Source organism: Arxiozyma heterogenica, assembly GCF_036370985.1.
Source record: "Arxiozyma heterogenica strain weizmannii chromosome Unknown scaffold_7, whole genome shotgun sequence".
NCBI lineage: Eukaryota > Fungi > Ascomycota > Saccharomycetes > Saccharomycetales > Saccharomycetaceae > Arxiozyma > Arxiozyma heterogenica.
In genome coordinates, this window is record NW_027042660.1 from 853,877 (window position 1) to 875,789 (window position 21,913).

The 21,913-nt window shown below is 31.1% G+C and overlaps 9 protein-coding genes and 1 non-coding gene across 10 annotated transcripts; 6 read left to right on the plus strand and 4 right to left on the minus strand.

Annotated features, from left to right (window-relative positions):
- Positions 1-36: 36 nt before the first annotated feature.
- PWA37_005014 (uncharacterized protein) lies at positions 37-3,411 on the plus strand (the record flags this gene model as incomplete). Its single annotated transcript, XM_064861474.1, has 1 exon — positions 37-3,411. The coding sequence occupies one exon, from the start codon at positions 37-39 to the stop codon at positions 3,409-3,411; it is 3,375 nt and encodes a 1,124-aa protein (XP_064717151.1).
- Positions 3,412-4,027: 616 nt separating this feature from the next.
- Positions 4,028-4,102, plus strand: PWA37_005015. Its single transcript has one exon. It is a non-coding gene; the product is annotated as a tRNA-Lys (tRNA).
- Positions 4,103-5,172: 1,070 nt separating this feature from the next.
- GNA1 (glucosamine 6-phosphate N-acetyltransferase) lies at positions 5,173-5,658 on the plus strand (the record flags this gene model as incomplete). Its single annotated transcript, XM_064861475.1, has 1 exon — positions 5,173-5,658. The coding sequence occupies one exon, from the start codon at positions 5,173-5,175 to the stop codon at positions 5,656-5,658; it is 486 nt and encodes a 161-aa protein (XP_064717152.1).
- A 121-nt stretch (positions 5,659-5,779) lies between these two features.
- Positions 5,780-6,028, minus strand: SMX2 (mRNA splicing protein SMX2; the record flags this gene model as incomplete). The annotated part of the gene is made up of 1 exon (XM_064861476.1): positions 5,780-6,028. The coding sequence occupies one exon, from the start codon at positions 6,026-6,028 to the stop codon at positions 5,780-5,782; it is 249 nt and encodes an 82-aa protein (XP_064717153.1).
- A 435-nt stretch (positions 6,029-6,463) lies between these two features.
- GAT1 (Gat1p) lies at positions 6,464-7,774 on the minus strand (the record flags this gene model as incomplete). Its single annotated transcript, XM_064861477.1, has 1 exon — positions 6,464-7,774. One exon carries the CDS (start codon positions 7,772-7,774, stop codon positions 6,464-6,466), a length of 1,311 nt encoding a protein of 436 aa, XP_064717154.1.
- A 2,412-nt stretch (positions 7,775-10,186) lies between these two features.
- On the plus strand, positions 10,187-10,900 carry IES3 (Ies3p; the record flags this gene model as incomplete). The annotated part of the gene is made up of 1 exon (XM_064861478.1): positions 10,187-10,900. One exon carries the CDS (start codon positions 10,187-10,189, stop codon positions 10,898-10,900), a length of 714 nt encoding a protein of 237 aa, XP_064717155.1.
- Positions 10,901-11,430: 530 nt separating this feature from the next.
- FRS2 (phenylalanine--tRNA ligase subunit alpha) lies at positions 11,431-12,945 on the plus strand (the record flags this gene model as incomplete). The annotated part of the gene is made up of 1 exon (XM_064861479.1): positions 11,431-12,945. One exon carries the CDS (start codon positions 11,431-11,433, stop codon positions 12,943-12,945), a length of 1,515 nt encoding a protein of 504 aa, XP_064717156.1.
- Positions 12,946-13,473: 528 nt separating this feature from the next.
- Positions 13,474-13,833, minus strand: PWA37_005021 (uncharacterized protein; the record flags this gene model as incomplete). The annotated part of the gene is made up of 1 exon (XM_064861480.1): positions 13,474-13,833. The coding sequence occupies one exon, from the start codon at positions 13,831-13,833 to the stop codon at positions 13,474-13,476; it is 360 nt and encodes a 119-aa protein (XP_064717157.1).
- Positions 13,834-15,123: 1,290 nt separating this feature from the next.
- BUD27 (prefoldin-like protein) lies at positions 15,124-17,928 on the minus strand (the record flags this gene model as incomplete). The annotated part of the gene is made up of 1 exon (XM_064861481.1): positions 15,124-17,928. One exon carries the CDS (start codon positions 17,926-17,928, stop codon positions 15,124-15,126), a length of 2,805 nt encoding a protein of 934 aa, XP_064717158.1.
- A 1,132-nt stretch (positions 17,929-19,060) lies between these two features.
- EPL1 (Epl1p) lies at positions 19,061-21,802 on the plus strand (the record flags this gene model as incomplete). The annotated part of the gene is made up of 1 exon (XM_064861482.1): positions 19,061-21,802. One exon carries the CDS (start codon positions 19,061-19,063, stop codon positions 21,800-21,802), a length of 2,742 nt encoding a protein of 913 aa, XP_064717159.1.
- Between the last annotated feature and the right edge of the window lie 111 nt (positions 21,803-21,913).

Below are 21,913 nucleotides of genomic sequence, written 5' to 3' on the forward strand. Positions count from 1 at the left end.
CCCCATCCACTCGTAGGCAACAGTTGCCAAATTAAAATGTTTATTAAAGAAAAACCTGTCAATGTTTTAGTGGATACTGGTTCCCCCACATCATTTATTAGAGCCGATATTGCTGACAACCTCAAGTTAACACGTTCTACCGCTCCGCCATTCCGTTTTAGAGGTGTTGTATCATCCGAATCGTCATACACTAACGAATCCACCGAAATTTTACTTGAACTCGATGACATAAAAATTAAAACACCCGTATACATAACTGATGCTATTACTTTTGAAATCATAATAGGACACCCGATTATATCATCTCACCCGCTGCTCCACAAGATATTAAATAACAAGAAACCGGTCCCTGAATACATTGTATCCGTACTTACCGAGAATGATACCGAAGAATTAGATGTTGAAAATGCTGCTGCTGTGTTTGCTATAAAGATTTCTGAAACAGATACAGATGATCGATTTGATAAACTACCTCGCTGGTTAAAAGAGAAATATTCTGCTACAGTCCGCGATGATTTACCACCTAAGAAATTCGCTGAACCTCCAAAGGTTGAACACGAGATCGAAATTAAGCCGGGTGCACGCCTGCCTAGAAGACAGCCATATCAGACGACACCAAAAATAGAACAAGAGATAAACCTGATCGTTGCCGACCTTCTCGAAAAGAAATTCATTGTACCCTCCAAGTCACCCTGTAGTTCACCAGTGGTTCTAGTTAAAAAGAAAGATGGTACATATCGTTTATGTGTGGACTACAGAGCTCTAAATACTGTGACAATCAAAGACCCGTTTCCATTACCTAGAATCGACAACCTATTGGCCAAGATTGGCTCTTCAACCATTTTTTCAACTTTGGACCTCCACTCAGGGTATCACCAAATACCTATGAAAATGGACGATCGTTTCAAAACCGCTTTTGTTACTCCTAATGGAAAGTATGAATATACCGTCATGCCGTTTGGTCTCGTTAATGCTCCAAGCACGTTTGCTCGTTATATGGCTGATTTATTTAGGGACTTACCATATGTCTGTGTTTACCTCGACGATATTTTAATTCACTCCCGTTCCGTTGATGAACATTGGAAACATATAGACATCGTATTGCAAAGGTTAACTCAAGAAGGATTAATTGTAAAAAAGAAAAAATGTAACTTTGCCGCTAAATCTGTTGAATTTTTGGGATACACTATCTCTGCTAATAAAATCCAACCGTTGATCTCGAAATGTGCAGCTATAGAACAATTTCCCACTCCCAGAACAATTAAAGAAGCTCAAAGATTTTTGGGTATGATAAACTATTATAGACGCTTTATACCCCGCTGCTCTCACATCCAACAACCGATTCAGGATTACATACATGGTAAAAGTAAGTGGTCGACGGATCAAGATGAGAGCTTTAACACATTAAAGTCACACCTAATCTCAAACCCAATATTAGTCTCCTTTAAACACGATGGTCATTACAGATTAACAACCGACGCTTCAAAGAATGGATTAGGTGCTGTACTCGAAGAAGTGAATGAGCAAGGAAAAATTCTCGGGGTCGTGGGTTATTTTTCAAAAACTTTACAAGGCGCTCAAAAAAATTACTCTGCTGGAGATCTTGAACTCCTAGCCATTGTCGAAGCCTTATCACATTTTAAATATATGCTTCATGGCATGCATTTTATATTGAGAACAGACCATATTAGTTTACTAACGGCACAAAAGAACAAAGAACCCTCTCGTAGAGTAATTAAATGGTTAAATGAATTAGCCGAATATGATTTTAAACTAGAATACTTAGCAGGTCCAAAGAATGTAGTAGCTGATGCTATTTCCAGAGCAGATTACAATATTGCTGCTATCGAAAATGCTGCCGTCACATTAGATCCGAAAAATTGGTACGAAGAATACCTAGCCGACCCATTATGTGCTGCCTGTTTTGTTTATATTACCAAACTTGATACAAAAGACTTACCCATTTGCAACTCATCATTGTTCAAGAAATATATGAAGAAATTGAACTTATCAAGAACCTTTCGCCATTGTTTTACAATTAATGACAATATTATTTACTTTAAAGAACGCTATGTTGTTCCCGACGCTAAACGAAATGAAGTCCTTCGAATATATCACGACCATGGCCTTTATGGTGGTCATTTCGGTTCAACCGTTACATACAATAAAATTGCAAGTCGTTATTATTGGCCAAAATTACACCACTCTGTTAATGAATATGTCTCTTCCTGTATACAATGCCAGTTGATTAAATCTCATCGCCCTAATAGACAGGGCTTATTGATGCCTTCTGAAGTTCCCGAAGGTCGATGGTTAAATATTAGCATAGATTTTGTATCTGGTTTACCTAAATCAGAACAAGGTAACGACATGATTATGGTTGTAGTCGACATGTTTTCAAAAAGAACTCACTTAATTGCTGGTAGTTACCCATTTGATACTACTTCCGTTATTAATGCTTTATTCCGTTATATTTTCGCTTACCATGGATTTCCATATTCCATTACTTCAGATAGAGACCCTCGTTTTACCTCTACAGAATACCAAGAAATGGCAAAAAGGTTGAATATAAAATTGAAAATGTCCACAGCAAATCACCCACAAACAGATGGTCAAACTGAACGTACAATACAGATCCTTAATAGGTTATTAAAGACTTATACTGGTAACAATCATAGACAATGGGATCGTTTACTTCCTCACATCGAATTCGTCTATAACTCTACTCCCAATCGCGTAACCAAGACAGCTCCTTTTGAAGTAGATATTGGATACATCCCTAATGAACCAATCATAGTTACAGGAGATGCTGTTTCTTCCCGTCATGATTCAACACAAGAACTAGCCACAAAGTTGAAAGCACTTACTTTACGCACAAAAGATTTCTTAACTGAGAATCAGATCAACATGGAAGTTACACATAACAAAGGGAGGAAGGAAGTTACCTTTGAAATTGGTGATTTTGTACTGCTACATCGTGATGCTTATTTTAAGAGAGGTCAATATCTAAAGCTACAACCCATATACGTTGGCCCATTTAAGGTAGTTAAGAAAATAAATGACAATGCTTACGAATTAGATTTACCTTCGATGAAAAAGACTCACAGAGTTATTAATGTTGAAAAACTAAAACCGTTAAAACGTAGAAAAGACCGCTATCCAAAAGATCCGCCTAATACTGCTGCCGAAAGGAAATTAAGAGTACATGAAATTATTAATGTAGTCGGTTACGATAAAGATAACAAAGTGTTTTATTGTCATATGGAAGATGTTGATCCGACTATTACAGTAGAATATCCAGTAGAAGAATTTAACTTACTCCCAACAAATATTGGTCAATCTTTAATTGACAATTTCGTACAATTATGGAAACAAGGTTCCCAAGAGAGAGAGGAAGATGTTGTGGAATAGAATAGTTATAACCATCAAGATTACATAAGATCCTGAATGAATCTAGAACCAATTAGTGTATTAATAAGCCTTACATGTGCTACAACATTAGATGCTGCATAATAAAAAGATTGGATTACATAAGATCTTGGCAAATCTAGAATTTACCTATTGTTTTATTAAGTCCCACGTGTATTACTAATCACCATGATTAGAGAATTGGGATGCAGTTCTAATCCAGTAGTGCACCTAAATTAATATAATAAATTTTAGGGTTTGAATCAGTCAAGTCATTAATGTAGTAATCTGAATAATCGATCGAGCTCCAGAAAACATATAAAAGGACAACGTTTTCAGGAGATAAAAGATCATCTTCCATAACCGTTTCTTGTAAATAATTTATATATTATGTATGAACAAAAGGAGAATAACAAGCAAGTAACAAGTCAAGTAACTTCGAATAAGTACATTAGCTCGATATAAGCCGCTTAATATATAAGACCGTTTAGTAATTATACTATCGACTATAGTTGATTACTGTCTCGATTATTTGAATTACTATTAATATTATTTGCGCTTCCCTGGAATACACAAAGGACTTCACCACACCATACTACAACATGATTTCAATGGGTAAGGCCTTGTTGGCGCAATCGGTAGCGCGTATGACTCTTAATCATAAGGTTAGGGGTTCGAGCCCCCTACAGGGCTTTTTTTGCTTGGGTAATCTGCTTATTTCTGTTTCATATAAGTGCGCTATTTAACTTTAATTGTCATAGAGGAAGACATAACATTAGAATCGTAAGTTTCCATAACGAAAGATACAATAAATGGTTCTTACTTGCTATCCTTTCTATATAATTTATGAATACATTCTATATAAGGTGTGGTTTAGCTAAAAAAATAAGCTGCCATAGATAATGTTTTTTAAAACATAAAAGAGTAAGAACGTCGTCATCGATCAAAGTATTTTTGCAAGACTCTCTACAGTAATACCAAGATTGATTAAACCAAACGGTGTCTTAATATTTGTTTATTATATAGTATTACATACAATAGTTCAACAAAATAAGGTAGTCATGTGGTACTAAACTGAGATAGATAAAACTAGTTATAGGCTTGAAATTATAAGTAAAAAAAAAGACTAAAATAAACAGATGATATCCAAATTGTATGATTCTCTTTCTTGTTCGTCTATCAATGACATCTTCTAATCTTTTTCAAAGTAAAATTTCCATTTACCGTTGTATTCCATAACTATCAAACCATAGATAAGTTTCCCTTAGGTAATAGCATGTTACAAAATTTTCTTTTTATAAAAGTAATTGAAATGATATCTAACAGAAATGTTTTATACCATGAAATATTATATACACCCTGTACCTTTCTATCTTTATATTAATAATACAATGTCGTGGCAAGTAACATTTTCTGCTGCAAGAATTTGAAAATGGTCATTAGAGTGCTACGACACTTACCAGAGTAAAAGATCATCAAGGGAGAGGATAGAGGTGCACCACAGGCTACAATTCTTCAAAATTACTGTCATTCTCTGTTGATACTCATAACTTGCTTTGTTTTAGCTCCAATTTTATAGAATTATCTATCTAGTAATTTTTTCCTACATTCACTTTTACTTGAGGGTAACATACCGAAAGTTATATACGTTTCTTTAGCAATACTAAATGAGTTGGTAATTAGGAACATATCAATGTGAATCATTCAAGACTAACATACAACAGAAAACAGCGTTGAGGACCATTTAAAAAGATATTATATAAAATGTCAAGCAATAGTAATGATTTTCAAATAAGACGAATTACAACTAAAGATTTCCAACAGGTCAAAGAAGCCTTAAATTTTTTAACTGAAGTGGAGCCATTAAGCCAAGAAAAATTTGACAAAGTTTTAGAATACTGGTCCACCTATAAACTACCTGAATGTGGTTCTCCTGTATACAACTGCTTTGTTATAGTTCCTGTCAATGACAATGGTGACGAAACAGGTGAAGTAGCTGCTGTAGGAACTATCTTCATTGAACAAAAATTGATTCATGGTGGTGCATTAACTGGTCATATCGAGGACATTGCTGTAAATGCTAAGTTCCAAGGCAAGAAACTAGGCAAGAAATTAATCAATTACCTATCACAATATGGTTTAAACAATGGCTGTTACAAAGTGATCCTGGATTGTGAAGAAAAGAACATCGGATTCTACGAAAAATGTAACTTCGATCAACATGGTGTTGAAATGCAAATCAGAAAATAATTCACGCTTACTTATTATTTATATCTTCTATCTTTTATTTTCTTTCTTTCTTTTTTTTTTAAATCTATTTATACATTATCATATATATGTATATTTTCTAGTTTTTCTCTTTTACACAACTCTATATTACTGTATCTAATGGTTCCATTGCTATGATAGAATTCCCTCTTACTACAGTCTGTTGACCCAAATTGTTATGGATAGGCGAGCCTTGACTATTACTTAGCTGTATAATTTCGATGGCATCCTCAAGAACAACATTCAAAAATAGATCATAACCTTTTAATACACCTGCAATTTTCCTTTTAGCATTTATTGTTAACATGACCTTTTTATCCATATATTTTTTTAATTCTGGAGTCGAAACCATATTGAAACCCCCTTCCTATAATCTTTTTTAAATTGATTGAGTTCTCTCCTAGCTATAAGTAAAGATAATAACAACGCAATATTAGTCAGCTTTTTCTTTTTAGAAAACTTATATATATACCTATGTAATGCTATACTGTTCTTTCTTTATTTTTATTTTGTTCCAGCCTTTTTTTACATTTCTTTTTTTCTTTTATCTCTCCTATTGACTATATATATATATTTACAAATTTTTCATTTAAAATTACTTAAAAAATAATCTAATTTATGTTAGAGGACATTTTATTCAAAATCAAAAGATTATATAGAGTGAAATCGGCTAACAAAGAGACAATATATAACTCTAAACAAGCAAACGTTTTAACGAAATACAAAAAATTAACATATACACATGTATATGCATTTGTGTAAGTATATATTAATTAGAATTTATGTATCATAGATTAATATTCAACCAATTTAGATTGATTTTATCTTTACCTACAACTTTTTTGACGTTGTAGTTTTTTTTTGTATTATTTGTATTATTAGAATTCGTATTACGTTGTCTCTTCTTAATTGTATCGGTCTTCAAGGATAATGGCCTCATCACCCCATGCAACTTCAAAAATAACCCACATGCGTTGCATAAAGAATTACCTTCAGGACCCTTTCTCCAGAGCGGTGTATTGTATGTTTCACAATTAGAACATTTAGTCAGTGCAGAAGAAGAATTGCTGTTATTATTACGTGTTGCTGTCCGTCTTTTCGTTGTCGATATAACAGCTGCTCCAAATTTCTTTTGTTTTAATAGATCGTTCGTCTCAGGTAAAGAAATCGATATCGTTTCCTCATTATTTAAAATTGCGGGATCGTTAAACACTACTGCTTTGGTAGTTGAGGTCAAGGGTACAGATGGAGTAGGAATAAAACTGGTTGTTGGAGTTGGAGTTAAGCTTGATGGTGTCATATACTGGAAAATGAAAGGTGAAGATATATGATCTTGATCGAAACTATTAGAATAATGAAGCATATGATTGGGTAAAGATTGTGGTATATCCATAGGTAAGGGAGTCACTAAAGTCTCATGTACTGAAGAAGGAAGATCTTCTGTAAACATATCAAACTCGTTATCTCTAGTGATGAAATTATCATCATCTATAAAAAAATTTGAGTTTGTATCAACTATTGAATGAGCATTATTGATGAAAATGTTATTATTATTTTCATGATTACTTGAATAACCATTATTGTAATTAATATTACTGAACTTTTGTCGGTTTAAAAGAGGGTATTCCGAATTGGCATCAAACTGATTTAAAACAGAAGACTCTTGAAAAAGGAACGAATTTTCTACCCTATATCGATCAATTAGAGATATTTTATTGCCGCCATTTACACAATTTTGTTTTAATCTAACTTTATATCTTCTCCAAGTTAGATTTAATATTCTATTACTATGATTCAAATTTTGTTTAGCTTTACTATATAATTGAAAAATGTCCATATCTTCCTTCAACCAATTATCCACGTTTAAATTTGTTGTAGGTGCAATATCTCTATCAATCAATTTATTATGGTTTTTATCATTACTATTAATAACAACATTAATATTATTAATAATATGCTCATTGTGATTATTATTATGATTATTATTATAATTATTATTGTTATTTTTAAAGACATTTAAATTATTTACATTTAAAGATTGATCTTGATGACTATTCATGAAAGAATCGAATAACAGAGTTTGATCAGAATGCCTCATACTTATTAGTTGAAAATAACTTATCCTAATATGGTATTCCCTAGTTTTACTTTTTATAGTAACAGACTTTTGATTAATGTTATAGATAAAATAAGATGAAGAGTGATAATAATAATAATGGTACTAGAAAGAAGAAGAAAAAAAACAAAATAAGACCTAATTATTTTTTTTATTTGGTTTTTACGTTTAGCTGTTTACTTTTCTATTAATTAAAGAAATAAAATACGAACAAATACAATTATGGTTTGCATATATATAGTTTCTTATGAGTCTTAACCAAAATGAATGTGCATCCATATATTCAACCAACAGTTGAAAAGGAAAAAACAAAAAAGAAAAAACATAAACCCAGGGGAATGTGTCGCCAAATAAGATTAACAAGACAAAACAAAGAGAAGAAAAATGAGTCTTGTGCTAAGAATAAAATTATTGTTATTATTCTTATAATTACTGTCATATTCTTTTATTTTCTTTCTTAATCTATTTTTTTTTATTCTTTTTGCATTGAAGTACAGAAACTTAATTTAAAAAAGAAAAAAATAAACAAATAAAAAAACACCGACGTAAAACTGTGTCAAACCAACAATATATTACATCGAAAATAAGATATTGTTTCAATAAAGAGAATAAAAAGTCTACAAACAAATGAGAGGAGAAAATAACTGAGTTAGAAGAGAAAGAAAGTGTGAGACGTCGAAATAGAATGAAAAGACAGAAAGATAAAAAAAAAAGAATATGTGGTTGACAGTTGCAGATCTTACCTGATAAGTAATCTTATCTAATCTTGTCCACAACCACTCCTTGAGAAGTTAAAATAAAACAAAAAAAAACAATTATTATGGTCTTATCTAAAAATTTTCCTAAAATGAACATAATAACAACTGTGGTTGTTTTTGTTACAAATGACATTGTTTGGAGAAAAAGAAAGGCGATTATGTAATTGTTGACACAACAAAACAGTCCTCGAACAATGAATTTTCCCCTTAGGGATAAGATAGTCGGATATTATCATGAACATTTCAAGAGAATTTTAAGAAATTATAAACAAAATTTCAATCTTGAGTCTTAACATTTCCCGATACGTTTGTTTATATTTTTGACCAATCCTTGAAATGAAAATGGATCTTATCTTTCGATTCGACGCATTGTACGAGTGCATAATAATGTTGGAAAAATGGTGTTCCTTTGGAAAAAAAACATTCAGAAGCGGAAAGTTACAAACTAAAAAACAAGACGCGTATAACACCGCCACGAGAAAAATTAGGCAAGGAGACATTATCCTGGGATTTTCCAATGCCCATAATTAGGTGGAGTTAGGATTTACATAACGAAGACATCTTTGAACCATCCATTTACATCACTAACTATATTGACATAAGTCAATGGTAACTTGTCTTTTTTTATGTCTTCATTCTTTTCTTTTTATAAAAATAATTAGGCTTGTCACAGATATAATAGAATAGTGGTAAAGACTTAGATATAATTTTACCAGGATAGCTGGTAGTCAATTTATCATAGTCAATCTTTTTATACACTCAATGTTGATTAAGCAATTGTTTATAGAATATATATATATATATATATATATTTGTTCAGGCTAATATCATTAAGACTGCAATAAAAAATTCGTAACTTTCTCGTTAAAGGTATTTTGTTTTATAGAACTTTCTATGTGAAGGAATATTTCAAGAATATATACCCGTCAATAGTAGTATTATTTTCAAAAGACAAATTGCACCGCATAAATGCTGTTTTAATCTTGTTTTTTTTTTTGATCTTTTTATTTCCAGCAGGAAAACCCAGACCTTTTTTCCCGATTCTCATAAAACAAAAAAGAGACTAAAAAAATCAAGAAGGAAAAAAAATAGTCTATGTCAATTTTCTCAATGTTATAATTTTTTTTATTATTGCATACGTTGTGGATCGTGCAAGATGCTGACACAACCAGGCAAACACATGAAATATGGAAGGTTCATGAAAGTGAACATAATGAGGCAAAAAGAAAAGACAGTCAAAATCATCTTGTAAAAGTTTCAATTTTTACTCTTTTCTCTCTTCTACATCATCACTGTAAGATAATGGGATGACTTCAAAGTAAAATTAAATTTTCAAGTGTTCATTTTTCAATATACTTTTCATTCTTTTTAATTATAAGAAAATAAAAAAAAAGAAATTAAAGAGGTTAAGGTTTAAAACAACGAAAAACGAAAAAAAAAAAGAAAAAATCAAACATAAATTAAAGTAAAAGAAGTAGAAAATAAGTGACTTCGTGGCCATTAAACACCATTATAATTGATTTTAGTTTTCGTGCTAGTATAAATCAGTTTATTTAGCATATCGATAACGTTTATGTAAAAAAAAAAAATATAAACAATCAAAAGGAAGGAGATATACTAAAAGAAGTTTGAAATAATGAATACAATAGAATCGTTAGATAAAGAATACAACGAATTATTGCAGAATGATAAGCAATTACAATTTGCTTCACAAGCGATAAAAAATTATAAAAAAGATATTGAAAACCTTAAACAATATAAAGACACTGCTAATAATCACAGTACTACAACTATCACAACACACAATCTTAATACAAAAGCAAGTTTGTTTCCTAAGAAAAGACATGTAATTAATATAGACGATATATCAAAGATTAACTACGACGTAATTAGAAATACTCCAGGTAATATTTCAATACTGGATTCACCCAATTATGAAGATATTGACGCTATTAAAGCACGATATTACAGATCAAGTCTACACAAGATGCATGATCAATTCATAGATACCTTGAATGATAGGTTTTTACAAAAGTCCTTTAGTTCAAGTTCACAAAATAGTGAAAACAAAAGTGAAGAAGAACAATTGTCATTAGATGAACAACTCTTTATCCTTTATAAAATACAGCAAAATCTGATAAAAGATTACAAACAAATACAACGTGAACAGCAAAAATGGTTCCAATTGAAAGAATTACTATTAGACGCAAATATACAATTGGATCTTTATAGTAAAAATGAATGGGGTCCTGACAAATTGAATGAGCAAAATAATAACAGCAATCGCAAATCCACATCTTCTACTAACACTTTTAGAAATCCAAGAAAAAGGCAAAGAATAAGCAAATAATTATCAAAAATTAAACAAAAAGGAAGAGAATAAAGTAGCATAGGCATTTCAGTAGACTCTTAGTGGACACTAACTGCTGACATCAACACTATATAGATGTATATATGTATATATACATGTGCAATGTTAACTTTCATCACACATTCAATATAACTTTTTCATTGAGATACCACAAGAGATATTATTCAAAATATTGTATAGATGCATAATTGCTTTTTTTGAAGAACTTCTCCGGGTAACTCACTTTCTTTCTTTTTTATTCTAAAACTGCGAGAAATCTCAAAAAAGAAACAATTTTTTTTTGTTTTCTACTTTGTTTTATTCATCTCAATTTTCTCGAAGAATCGCTGAAAAATATTTTTTTCATCTTGTTACTTCGAAAGTTTATATAGACAAGTATGACTATTTTTGGACTCTCTATTTCTGTTTATAGGTAGATCTTAATTGAGACCATTATTCTCAGTGATTGTTACCCCTTGGTATAACGTAGGAAGCAAGCAATACATCAGTCTATAAGGAATCTCATAACAATGTCCCAATTCCAACTAGATATTTTGAAGAAGCTAGATGAATTAAATGAAATCAAATCTACTTTATCTGTTTTCCCAGATATTAAATCTCAAGATGTTTTATCCGCTTTGAACTCTCTAAAAGCTCATTCTAAATTAGATTACACTAAATCTGAGACTATCTATTACGATTTGACTAATGAGGGGAAAGATATCGTCAAAAATGGATCTCATGAAGTCAAATTAGTTGAATTAATTAATAAATTGGGTAAATTACAAATAAAGGATGTTATGACTCAGTTAGGCCCACAAAATGGTAAAGTAGGCCAAGCTCGTGCTTTCAAGAATGGTTGGATTAAAAAGACTCCTGAAAATGAACTAGTCTTATCTGAAAAAATCGCTAGTGGTAATGAAGACATAACCTCCCAATTGACTGATGAGACTAAAGATCAATTAATTGCCATTCAAAATCCAGCTAATCAATTAGATGCTAAAACTATTAACGATTTAAAGAAGAGAAAATTAGTAACTCCAAGAAAAGAAACTGATTTTCATGTTGTAAAGGGCCCTGATTTTTCACTTGAATTGACTAAATTAGAAACTGATTTAACTTCCGATATGATCGCTACAAACTCATACAAGGATTTGAAATTCAAACCATATAATTTCAACTCACAAGGTGTGCCACCACAATCTGGTGCTTTGCATCCATTAAACAAAGTTAGAGAAGAATTTAGACAAATTTTCTTCTCTATGGGTTTTACTGAAATGCCAACTAACAAATACGTAGAAACTGGGTTCTGGAATTTTGACACTCTTTTCGTTCCACAACAACATCCTGCTCGTGATTTACAAGATACTTTTTATATTAAAGATCCATCTACTGCTGATTTACCCGAGGATAAAACATACATGGAAAATATCAAGGCAGTTCATGAAAATGGTAAGTTTGACTCAATTGGTTACCGTTATACTTGGAAGGAAACTGAATGCCAAAAATTAGTTTTGAGAACTCATACGACTGCTGTCTCCGCAAACATGTTACACCAATTGGCAAAAGATCCAAAACCAACTAGATTATTCTCGATCGATCGTGTTTTCCGTAATGAAGCTGTCGATGCTACCCATTTAGCTGAATTCCATCAAGTTGAAGGTGTCCTAGCTGATTATAACATTACTTTAGGTGATTTAATCAAATTTATGGAAGAATTCTTTGCCAAAATGGGTGTTACTGGTTTGAGATTCAAACCAACTTACAATCCATACACTGAACCATCCATGGAAATTTTTTCGTGGCATGAAGGTTTAGGCAAGTGGGTTGAAATTGGTAACTCTGGTATGTTCAGACCAGAAATGTTAGAAAGTATGGGTCTTCCAAGAAATTTGAGAGTCCTTGGATGGGGTTTATCTTTAGAAAGACCTACTATGATTAAATATAAGGTTCAAAATATCAGAGAATTGTTAGGTCACAAGGTTTCTTTAGATTTCATTGAAAACAATCCTGCAGCTAGACTAGATGAAGATTTATACGATTAAATAGAAAATCAAAATAAAGAAAAGAAGAATAAATTATAATTGTTACGAGATCTATTCAACACCACCTACATTGTGTATAAACTTATAGATATATATATATAAATAAATATGACATTTTCATACGTTTGTATATTAACCTAATGAATTGAGTATCTGATATAATAAAGTGTAAAAAATTATTGAAAGATGTTTTTTATACTTTTCATTCACTTCCAAACAATGAAGCTTATATATTGTATATTTTTAGTTCAAAGGCATCATCAGAAAAAATCAAATGTGCCGGTGCACGCACTAATATTATTAGAAAAGAGTAGTTTTGTTAAATTATATTAAATTATATACATACTACATCATTTATACAATCTTCTATTATGTTCTATTATATTACAGATCCATACAATTTTTAAGTTCTAATAAAGAAAACCGGAAACCTTTATAGTAAGAACTTAAACTTTTATGGGTATCATAGTTGTATTTCTTTAATACCCAAAAGCATTCATCTAAAGCAAGGCCCTCTTTCAAACCTATTTATATTAAATTCCATAACTTCTTACGCCTATTAATTTGGCGTGAAAAATCCATATCTTTATTTCTCCAGAAGGAACCATATTTAGCCTCCAATTCAGCAATAGATATATTACGCTTCAAAATTTTCTTCATTAATTTTAAATCGTATCCAATCTTTCTTAAATTTAACATATAATCATGTATAAAATCATATGACCAGCCAGAAGGAATCCTATCATATTCTTCCCATAAATGTTCAATCGATCTAGGCCTTTTCATAAGTATCACACCACAATTAGGCAATGAATGTCGGTGCAACAAGGAGGATATACTTATATTAGACTTGTCTAAGCACTCTTCTCTAGTTTCATTATCATGCATAGGAGCTTTTGAGTTTTGATACTCAGATACTTTCTGATTAAAAACAAAATTATTATTAATAACATAATTAGATAATGTGCTTAAAATATTTTTAAACCGACTAATTAATCCATCTTCCTACCATTTATAATATAACTGTGAATAAGGAGTAATTTCAACTGATGTTCTATTACTAGGTGGTAGCAAGCCCTCCAAATTTTTATATATTTTAAATAGATAGTGTATTATAGTCCCTGTAGTTGTTTCTGCCGAATTGTCTGAATTTAAATCTACGTTATTATCAATATTGCTTTCTTCTATTTCTGGTACAAAGTTAAAAGTGTTCCTTTCGTTATCCAATTCTGTATAATGTTAAAAAGTATCATCTAAATTTACATGATAAAAAAACGTCTCTAATAACCTCCTCCTGTACAACATTATAAATTGACATGTTACCATTGCTATTACTCCAATAACTAGAAAATATCTAACAATTATGTTTGAAAGATAAATAAAAAATACTAATCCAATCTCTTTTTTTTTGCTTTCGAATAATAAATGGACTTTAACTATGGTTCATCTCTGGTTAATAATCTATACATAAGACACTTTCTATTATATACTACATTGTTCTTATTGGCTTTTACAGCTAAATGCAGAAGAAAGACAGTACCAACTGATTAAAAAGACAAATACAAAAAAGCTGGAATATTACACATAATGATAACAATATATTTCTATCAATTATACTTGCCACAATTTCACAAATCACTTTATCAAGCTACACATTTTTTTAATATTTTTACATTATAAAGTTATCCAATATCCTATCATAGCGCCAAAGTGATCGACATTTGTTACTTAAACTTTTCAAGCAATTATACATGTGTGTCATTTTTACACAATTAGTAATTACACTGTAACACCCAAATAATTTTTTTGTAATATTTCGACGAAAAAAGAAAATTAGCCAAACAGGGAAAGATAGCCTTTCTAAAGAATTTCCGAATATTCAAAAAAGATCAAATAGTTAACAAGAAAGAAAGCTTCATAATTAAACAGAAACTTTATAAAGTAATTATGTACAATTATTCTTTAAGATATTATTAGCACCATTAAACACCGTAGAATTTAATAGCTTAATTATTAAATATATTAAAACCAGTTTAATAGTAAACTGTATTTAATCAATATATATTTTGTCATAATATTAATTCTATGCCTTCTAACAGAAAAATTCTTTACAAGCTTAACATTAGTCAAAAAAATAGGTGAATTACTTTATAATACACAAGCAAAATTTGAAGGAAACTAAATGTTCAATTTCATTCGTTGTGACTTAAAACGACTGACTTTAATTGGATTTCCTTCTGCGTCAATTGGCTCTAGTTCCATCTCTGACGAAGAATTATTATTGTGAAAATGTATATTGTGATCACCAAAGAGTTGTCTAGATTCTTCTTGTAGTTTCGGTAACAGTGTTTCCTTTAACTTATGATAGTCTAAATTAATAGCATGCTGTAAATTATAGGCATTCAAACCATAATCATCATTTATAATACTGATTGTATTTTTCTCAACTCCACAATAATCTTCAGGGATATTTCTCTCATGGATTTCATCTGCCATGATTTTAAAATCATCAAAATCATTATCATCTTTTAGTTCTTCACTAGTACCTAATCTAATAGGATTATTTTTTTGGAAAACTTTTATAACATCCTTCAGAGATTCAACTTGTCTATTATAATTTGTAAAATCATCCAGTTTTTCTAAGACAGTACCCGGATGCTCTTCCAAGTCATCATCATACAATCCTAGTGTATATGCCTTAACCATATCATCTAAATTACCATTTAGTGCACTATAATCCACATTTGCAATATGTACATCATCTTCGCTTTTGCCCATCTGCAAGATTGCATTTGCAATTTCCTCTGGAAATACATCCTGAATTTTCTCTGCTTTCTCCTCTACTTTCTCATCTTCTATTGACTCCTTAACATTCTTACTAATATTATCATTTTTATCTTTTAAAAGTTTAACTATTTTAGGCTCTTCCTGCTTCGGTTTATCCAGAAATGTTTCTACTTCTTCATATGCATCTAACATCTCTGCGGTAACTAATGACTGCTTAGCTTTTAACTTTATACGAGGTCTTTGTAATGAAGCCATCTTTTTTCTAAATATTGACAATTTACCCTTATTTTCTTTGTATGATTGCGTAGTTTCAGCATCAGTTCCGCATTGTTTTATATTTTTATCATTCGATGTCTTGAAATTATCGACCATACTCTCTATAACTGGTTCACTTATAATCTCATTGACACTATTACTCTCTATATTATTATTTTCAACACTATTATTATCAATAGGTGATTCATCAATGATATCTTTCTCTATAATATTTGTCATAACAACATCTTTCTCAATTATGTCGCTAATCACTGGCCTCTCTATTATTGTATTTTCTAAAATTTTATCTGAACTGCTAGATATTTCTTCGATAACATCTTTTTCTATAATATCACTTGAGACAAATGCCTCATCATTCTTATTATCATTTCTACTACATTCATATTGATTTATTGATTTTGCTTTATCAAAATTTTTTCCAAGCATATTCTTTTTAAATCTAGATACACGTTTTGGTTTTGCTGTTGTATTTTCTTGATAAACACCATTGTTATCAGTTGACATATTAGCCGTTTCCACAGCATTAGAATATTTATCATGTATTTCTTCAGATCCCTTAATCCCAAGCATACTTGCAAAAAGGTCATTATCGAAATCATTAACGTTAGGATTATTTGTATCATCTATCATATCTTCATCTCTAACTCCAACTAAATTTGAATACATTAGTTGTTGCATAGATGGGAATATATTATGTGTTTGTTTTTTAGTTTCTTCTTTAAAGTTTTCTACTTCATGGATATCCAATTGAGCAGCAAAACCAACACTTTTCTTACTCTTTTTCCCTTTATTCTCATTTTTCACTGACCCGTCATTCTTATTTACATCTATCCCAGTTTTTAAAATAGATTTAATTTCAATTTTCTTATCAGCTGATTTTTTTAATGATTTAAGATTTAATTTCCTAGATGGTTGCATCTCATCATCTGGATCGTTATCATTGACGGGATTTCGTTGAGCTCTTAATTTAGCAATTTGTTCCATAAAAGAGGATTGACCGGATGATCCAGGGACCATCATCATATACCCATTAAACATATAATCATCATTATCGTAGTCCTCCTCCTCCTCCTCATCTTCTCCATTTTCTCTCATATTCAAACTTCCCATATATTCATCCAATTTATCATAGTCATATTCGATATCATCCTCATCTAATTCGCCATCTTCAAGATTATCTTGTTCCTCCATTTGTTGAACTAAATCGGCAAAGGTATAAATACCATCAGAATCAATTTTATTTATATTTGTATTAGCTTCTTTCAAAATATCTTCCTTATTCTCATTTGTATTTTTAGTTAATAATTTACCTCTTAAATTTGATGCAAATTCATCTTTCCTCTCCTTGCCCTCTTTCTGTATATCTTTAGATACTGTTTGTTCTTTTTTGGTGGAATTTGTAGGCCTTATACTTGAATTAATAATATTTCCATCGTCATCTAATTCTTCTCTAATTTCCATCGTAGGGAATTCTGTATCAAATTCTTCAAAGTTATCTTCACCTTCATCAATATTATTAGATACTTCCTTCAGATTTTGTAAAGTTGTTTCTGCTTCTTTTATTTTTAACATAAACTGCTCAATAGCTTCATTCATTAAACGCAATTTATCATTAACAAAATGTAAGACCTCATCGAAATCCTTTTCAACATAATATTCATAACCCAAATTCAAAAAACATTTATTAGAAGAAATAATGACATCACCAAGTATCAAGCCTTTGACACCCTCACTGTTACCACTTTCACCATCACCTTCAAGCGAAAGGTTATCATTATCTTTATTGGACTTAAAGGTTATTAATCTATCATGAATATTATTATATTGTAATTGCTGTTCCACCAAAAAAGCCTTTTTATTTTGTAAATTCTTTAAACTTTTTTCAACTGAAGATATTAAAAAGTCCACTTGATTATCCATTATCTCTAGATTATGTTGGACTGTTTAAACTTTTTATCCCTCTTAAATGATTATACAACCAAATGGCTAACTTAGAAAACGTACAACATAGGAAATAAAACAAAAAGCATTAAAAATCTAGATCAAGTTGCCACTTTTTCATGTATTTGAAACCCATCCCGTCTCATCGCATCTCATCTCATCTCATCTCATCAAATCTCAAATTTTACTGTTACAAATCAAAATTAAAAAAAAGGAAGATGAATATTGAACTTACATACATCCATACACCATATTACCCGGATATTGCACGTGACTTGAGCCCTGAATCGAATCCCTTGCAATGCCTTTTTTTTTTTTAACTTCATTTTGATAAAATCTTGTTTGAATTTTGGGATAATGACGGGAAAACCAGAAGGAAGGAAAAATTTTTTTTTCTTTTTTTTTTTTTTTTCCTTTTTTCGCCACCCGTTCCCCTGTAAACAACGACGACGACGACAACGACAACGATAGCAAACAGTCAGGGAGGAGGGAGGTGAGTGATCCATGACAATTAGTATGGATAAACAGTGGTAATACCTACACATAAATATAATAGTAATGACAATTCGCTACCAATAATATATATGTGCAATTTATATTCACTTACAGACAATATAGGTATAATATAAGAGCCAAATAAAAAAAAAAGCAAATAGACCACCCATTTCCCAACCCATTGCCACCGATCTTCGGTTCCTCCAACAACTCTCCTTTCCGATACGCGATTGGATTATTATATTCCAACCTCTTTGTGATTAATATACAAGTAACTAAGAAGACAAAGTAAAACACTGCATCTATAAATAGACTACTGAAAAAGAGGTTCTCATGAGCAATAGTCATTGTTGTGTTCAATTGTAGAATATACACTCATATATAGACACGCCCATACACACATATACACCACAATATATTATTACCATACCATACCGCCCAGCGCATTCAACATATATTCATCGTTTACGAAAAAACTTAACGCATTTTAACTTCCAGTCCATCGTCCCCTCCCCTCTTTTTTCTTTCTTTTTTTTTTTCTTTTTTGTGTTTTTTGTTTTTTTCTTCCCTGTAATTTCGATTCTGTTTAGTCGTGTGAGGTGATCGCTGTATTACCATGGCAACGCGGAGCAGTGCCAGTACCAGTAATAACAAAAACAATAAGAACAATAAAAGTGATAATAACAACAACAAGAAGAAAAATGAAGTCCTGAATAGTTCCAATAGTAGTGCAAATATAAGCAATAAAGGTAGTAGCCCTGCAGTCCCAAACGTTAGTGGAACTGTATTAAACACAAGGTCTAGGCACAGAAAAATCTCTGTTAAGCAAAAATTAAAGATATTTTTACCCAATGATTTGAAAAATTTGGAGCAAAATGAATTACAACAACGTGATGTTGTCGATCATATTGAAACTGGTGTTGAAAAGAGTGAGGAGAAGGAAGTTCATTTACACAGAATACTAACTCAACAAAAGAAATTCGATTCACATGAAAACACAAATGATGATGATAAGACACAGAATAACGAGAAGGCTTATATCCCAACGCCTTCTACCAGAAAAGGTTGGGATGAATTTAACTCCTTTTATCATGGAAACTTTATTCAGTCAAAAAATTTCATCAAATTTTCCGCTACTGTAGAAGATTGTTGTGGTATAAGTTATAATATGGATGAAACAGATGATGGATTTTTGAAGAATTATAACCAAAAATTAGTAGATAGTAGCTCTGATTCGGTATCTAATAAACAACCTTTAAACGAGGATGAATTTGAATTATTATGTGCTACCTTTGAACATGGTATCAAAGAAAGACAACCGTTTTTATCAATGGACGCAGAGAGCATTCTATCTTTTAGTGAATTAAAGCCCACTTTATTAAAATTGAACTTTGCTAATCTTGGCCTAAAAGCAAAATTAGCCCATGAACTGAATTATTCAACTGATGAAAAGTTTCTAACACAATACGATCCAACACAAGTAGACAATGTACGACCAATTCACCAACTGCTGGAGATCTATGGGAATGATATCTATGATCATTGGAAATTAAGAAAAATCGATGCAAATGGTGGTGAAATTTTCCCACAACTGAAATTTGAAAAACCAGGCGAGAGAGAAGAAGTCGATCCATATGTTTGTTTTCGTAGACGTGAAGTTAGACATCCAAGAAAAACACGTAGAATTGATGTCATTAATAGCCACAAACTGAAATTACTGTACAGAGAATTGCAACATGCTAAGAATATGGCTTTGCTTGTAGCTAAACGTGAGCTAAGTGCGTATAAATTATTACAAAGTGAATCTAAAGTTTTGGATGATAGATTGAAGATCATATCATTAAAAAGATCTTTAGATATTAGTGGCGATGATGATGATTTGATTAATCATAAAAGGAGACGTCCTAATATTTTGACAATAGAAAGAAGACAACAGATTGAAAAGGAGGAAGCTGAAGCAATATTAAAGAAGAATGCTGAGCTTGCTTCTATACAGTCAGCTACTGCTAAATCAACTGATTTTGATGAACCTTTATCTGTATCTGCCAATAAGCATGTCGATAATAATAATAAAAATAATAAAAAGGTGTCATCCACAAATCTCGCTGAAATTGACGTCACAGCTACGGCTACCACTTCTGCTACAACAAAACGTAATGGCAGAAACAAATTAACAAAAAAACAACTAGAGCAGTTAGCCAAATCTGGCGAAAAACTAACTAAGCAACAATTAGAACAATTACAAATTCAATCATCTGATTCTAAAGTTGAAGTGAAGTCAAAAGCACCAACTTCATCTCAAAAAAAACAGGAGCAAAAATCCCAACAACAACAACCCTCAATTGCTACGCATGTGTATGTCAAGTTGCCGTCATGTAAGATTCCTGATATTGTTCTTGATGATGTTGATACAATATTGAATCAGAAGGAGAAAAGTGCACGTAGATTCGTCCATGATAGAATGGAAAAACGGAAAGTTGAGGATGGTGATCAATACTTTAATCTTACGGATGATCCATTTAATCCAGTATTCGATATCACTTTACCAAAGAATGTTGATTCTACAACAGCTCCATTTGCATCAATTGCCTCGTCTAAGTTTTCAATTGATAATTCGTATTATGTCCCAAATCTTGACGATTATCTTCAAGGAAATACAAAAGATATTAATGCTTTCAATAAAGACGGTGAAAAGATAGTTAATGATAACTTATCGTACATCAAAAAAGTAGAAATTTATAATCCTTTCCAAACTCATAATGAGATTTATTCAAGAGAGTATCCAGTTAAATTTAGAAGACGGTACGGTCGTAATCATATCCAGTATGTTGATAGAAAGCCAAATTATAACTCTACTGAAATCAGTAAGGATGAAACAAATGAAATGATGAATCAATTTTTTGACTTTGATGCAATTGAGGAAGAAACGAACAAAGTTGATGAGTATATCAATGTATATGAGTCTAAGGCCGATGAGTTAACAAGATTTTATGAAAAATGGAAATATGATTCTCCATTGAATGAATTTGGAAGTAAATTTTCAGAGAGCCCATCGCATTTGAATCAAATTTCAAATAAAACACAGGTCATTAGATTCGGTACTATGCTAGGGACAAAATCATATGAACAATTAAGAAAAGCTACTCTAAAATTCCGTAGAGAATATATCAATAATTTGAAACAACATCAGAAAGTGATTCAAAAGCAACAACTACAAAAGATCCAAACTCTTCCCAAAAATGTATCCAACTTGAATCAAAAATCCAATAGCAATTCAAGACAAACATCTAAGACACCAAGAATAAAGAATGAAAGTAAAGTTCCCAGTATATCTCAAGAAAAAGCAAATAACGCATAAATTTAATCATAACACATCCATATTAATACTCTTTATTAGGGCCTTTTTTCTTTCTTTGTTCTAACTATTACTATTAACACTATACTGCATAAAGACTTTTTCATCTCATGT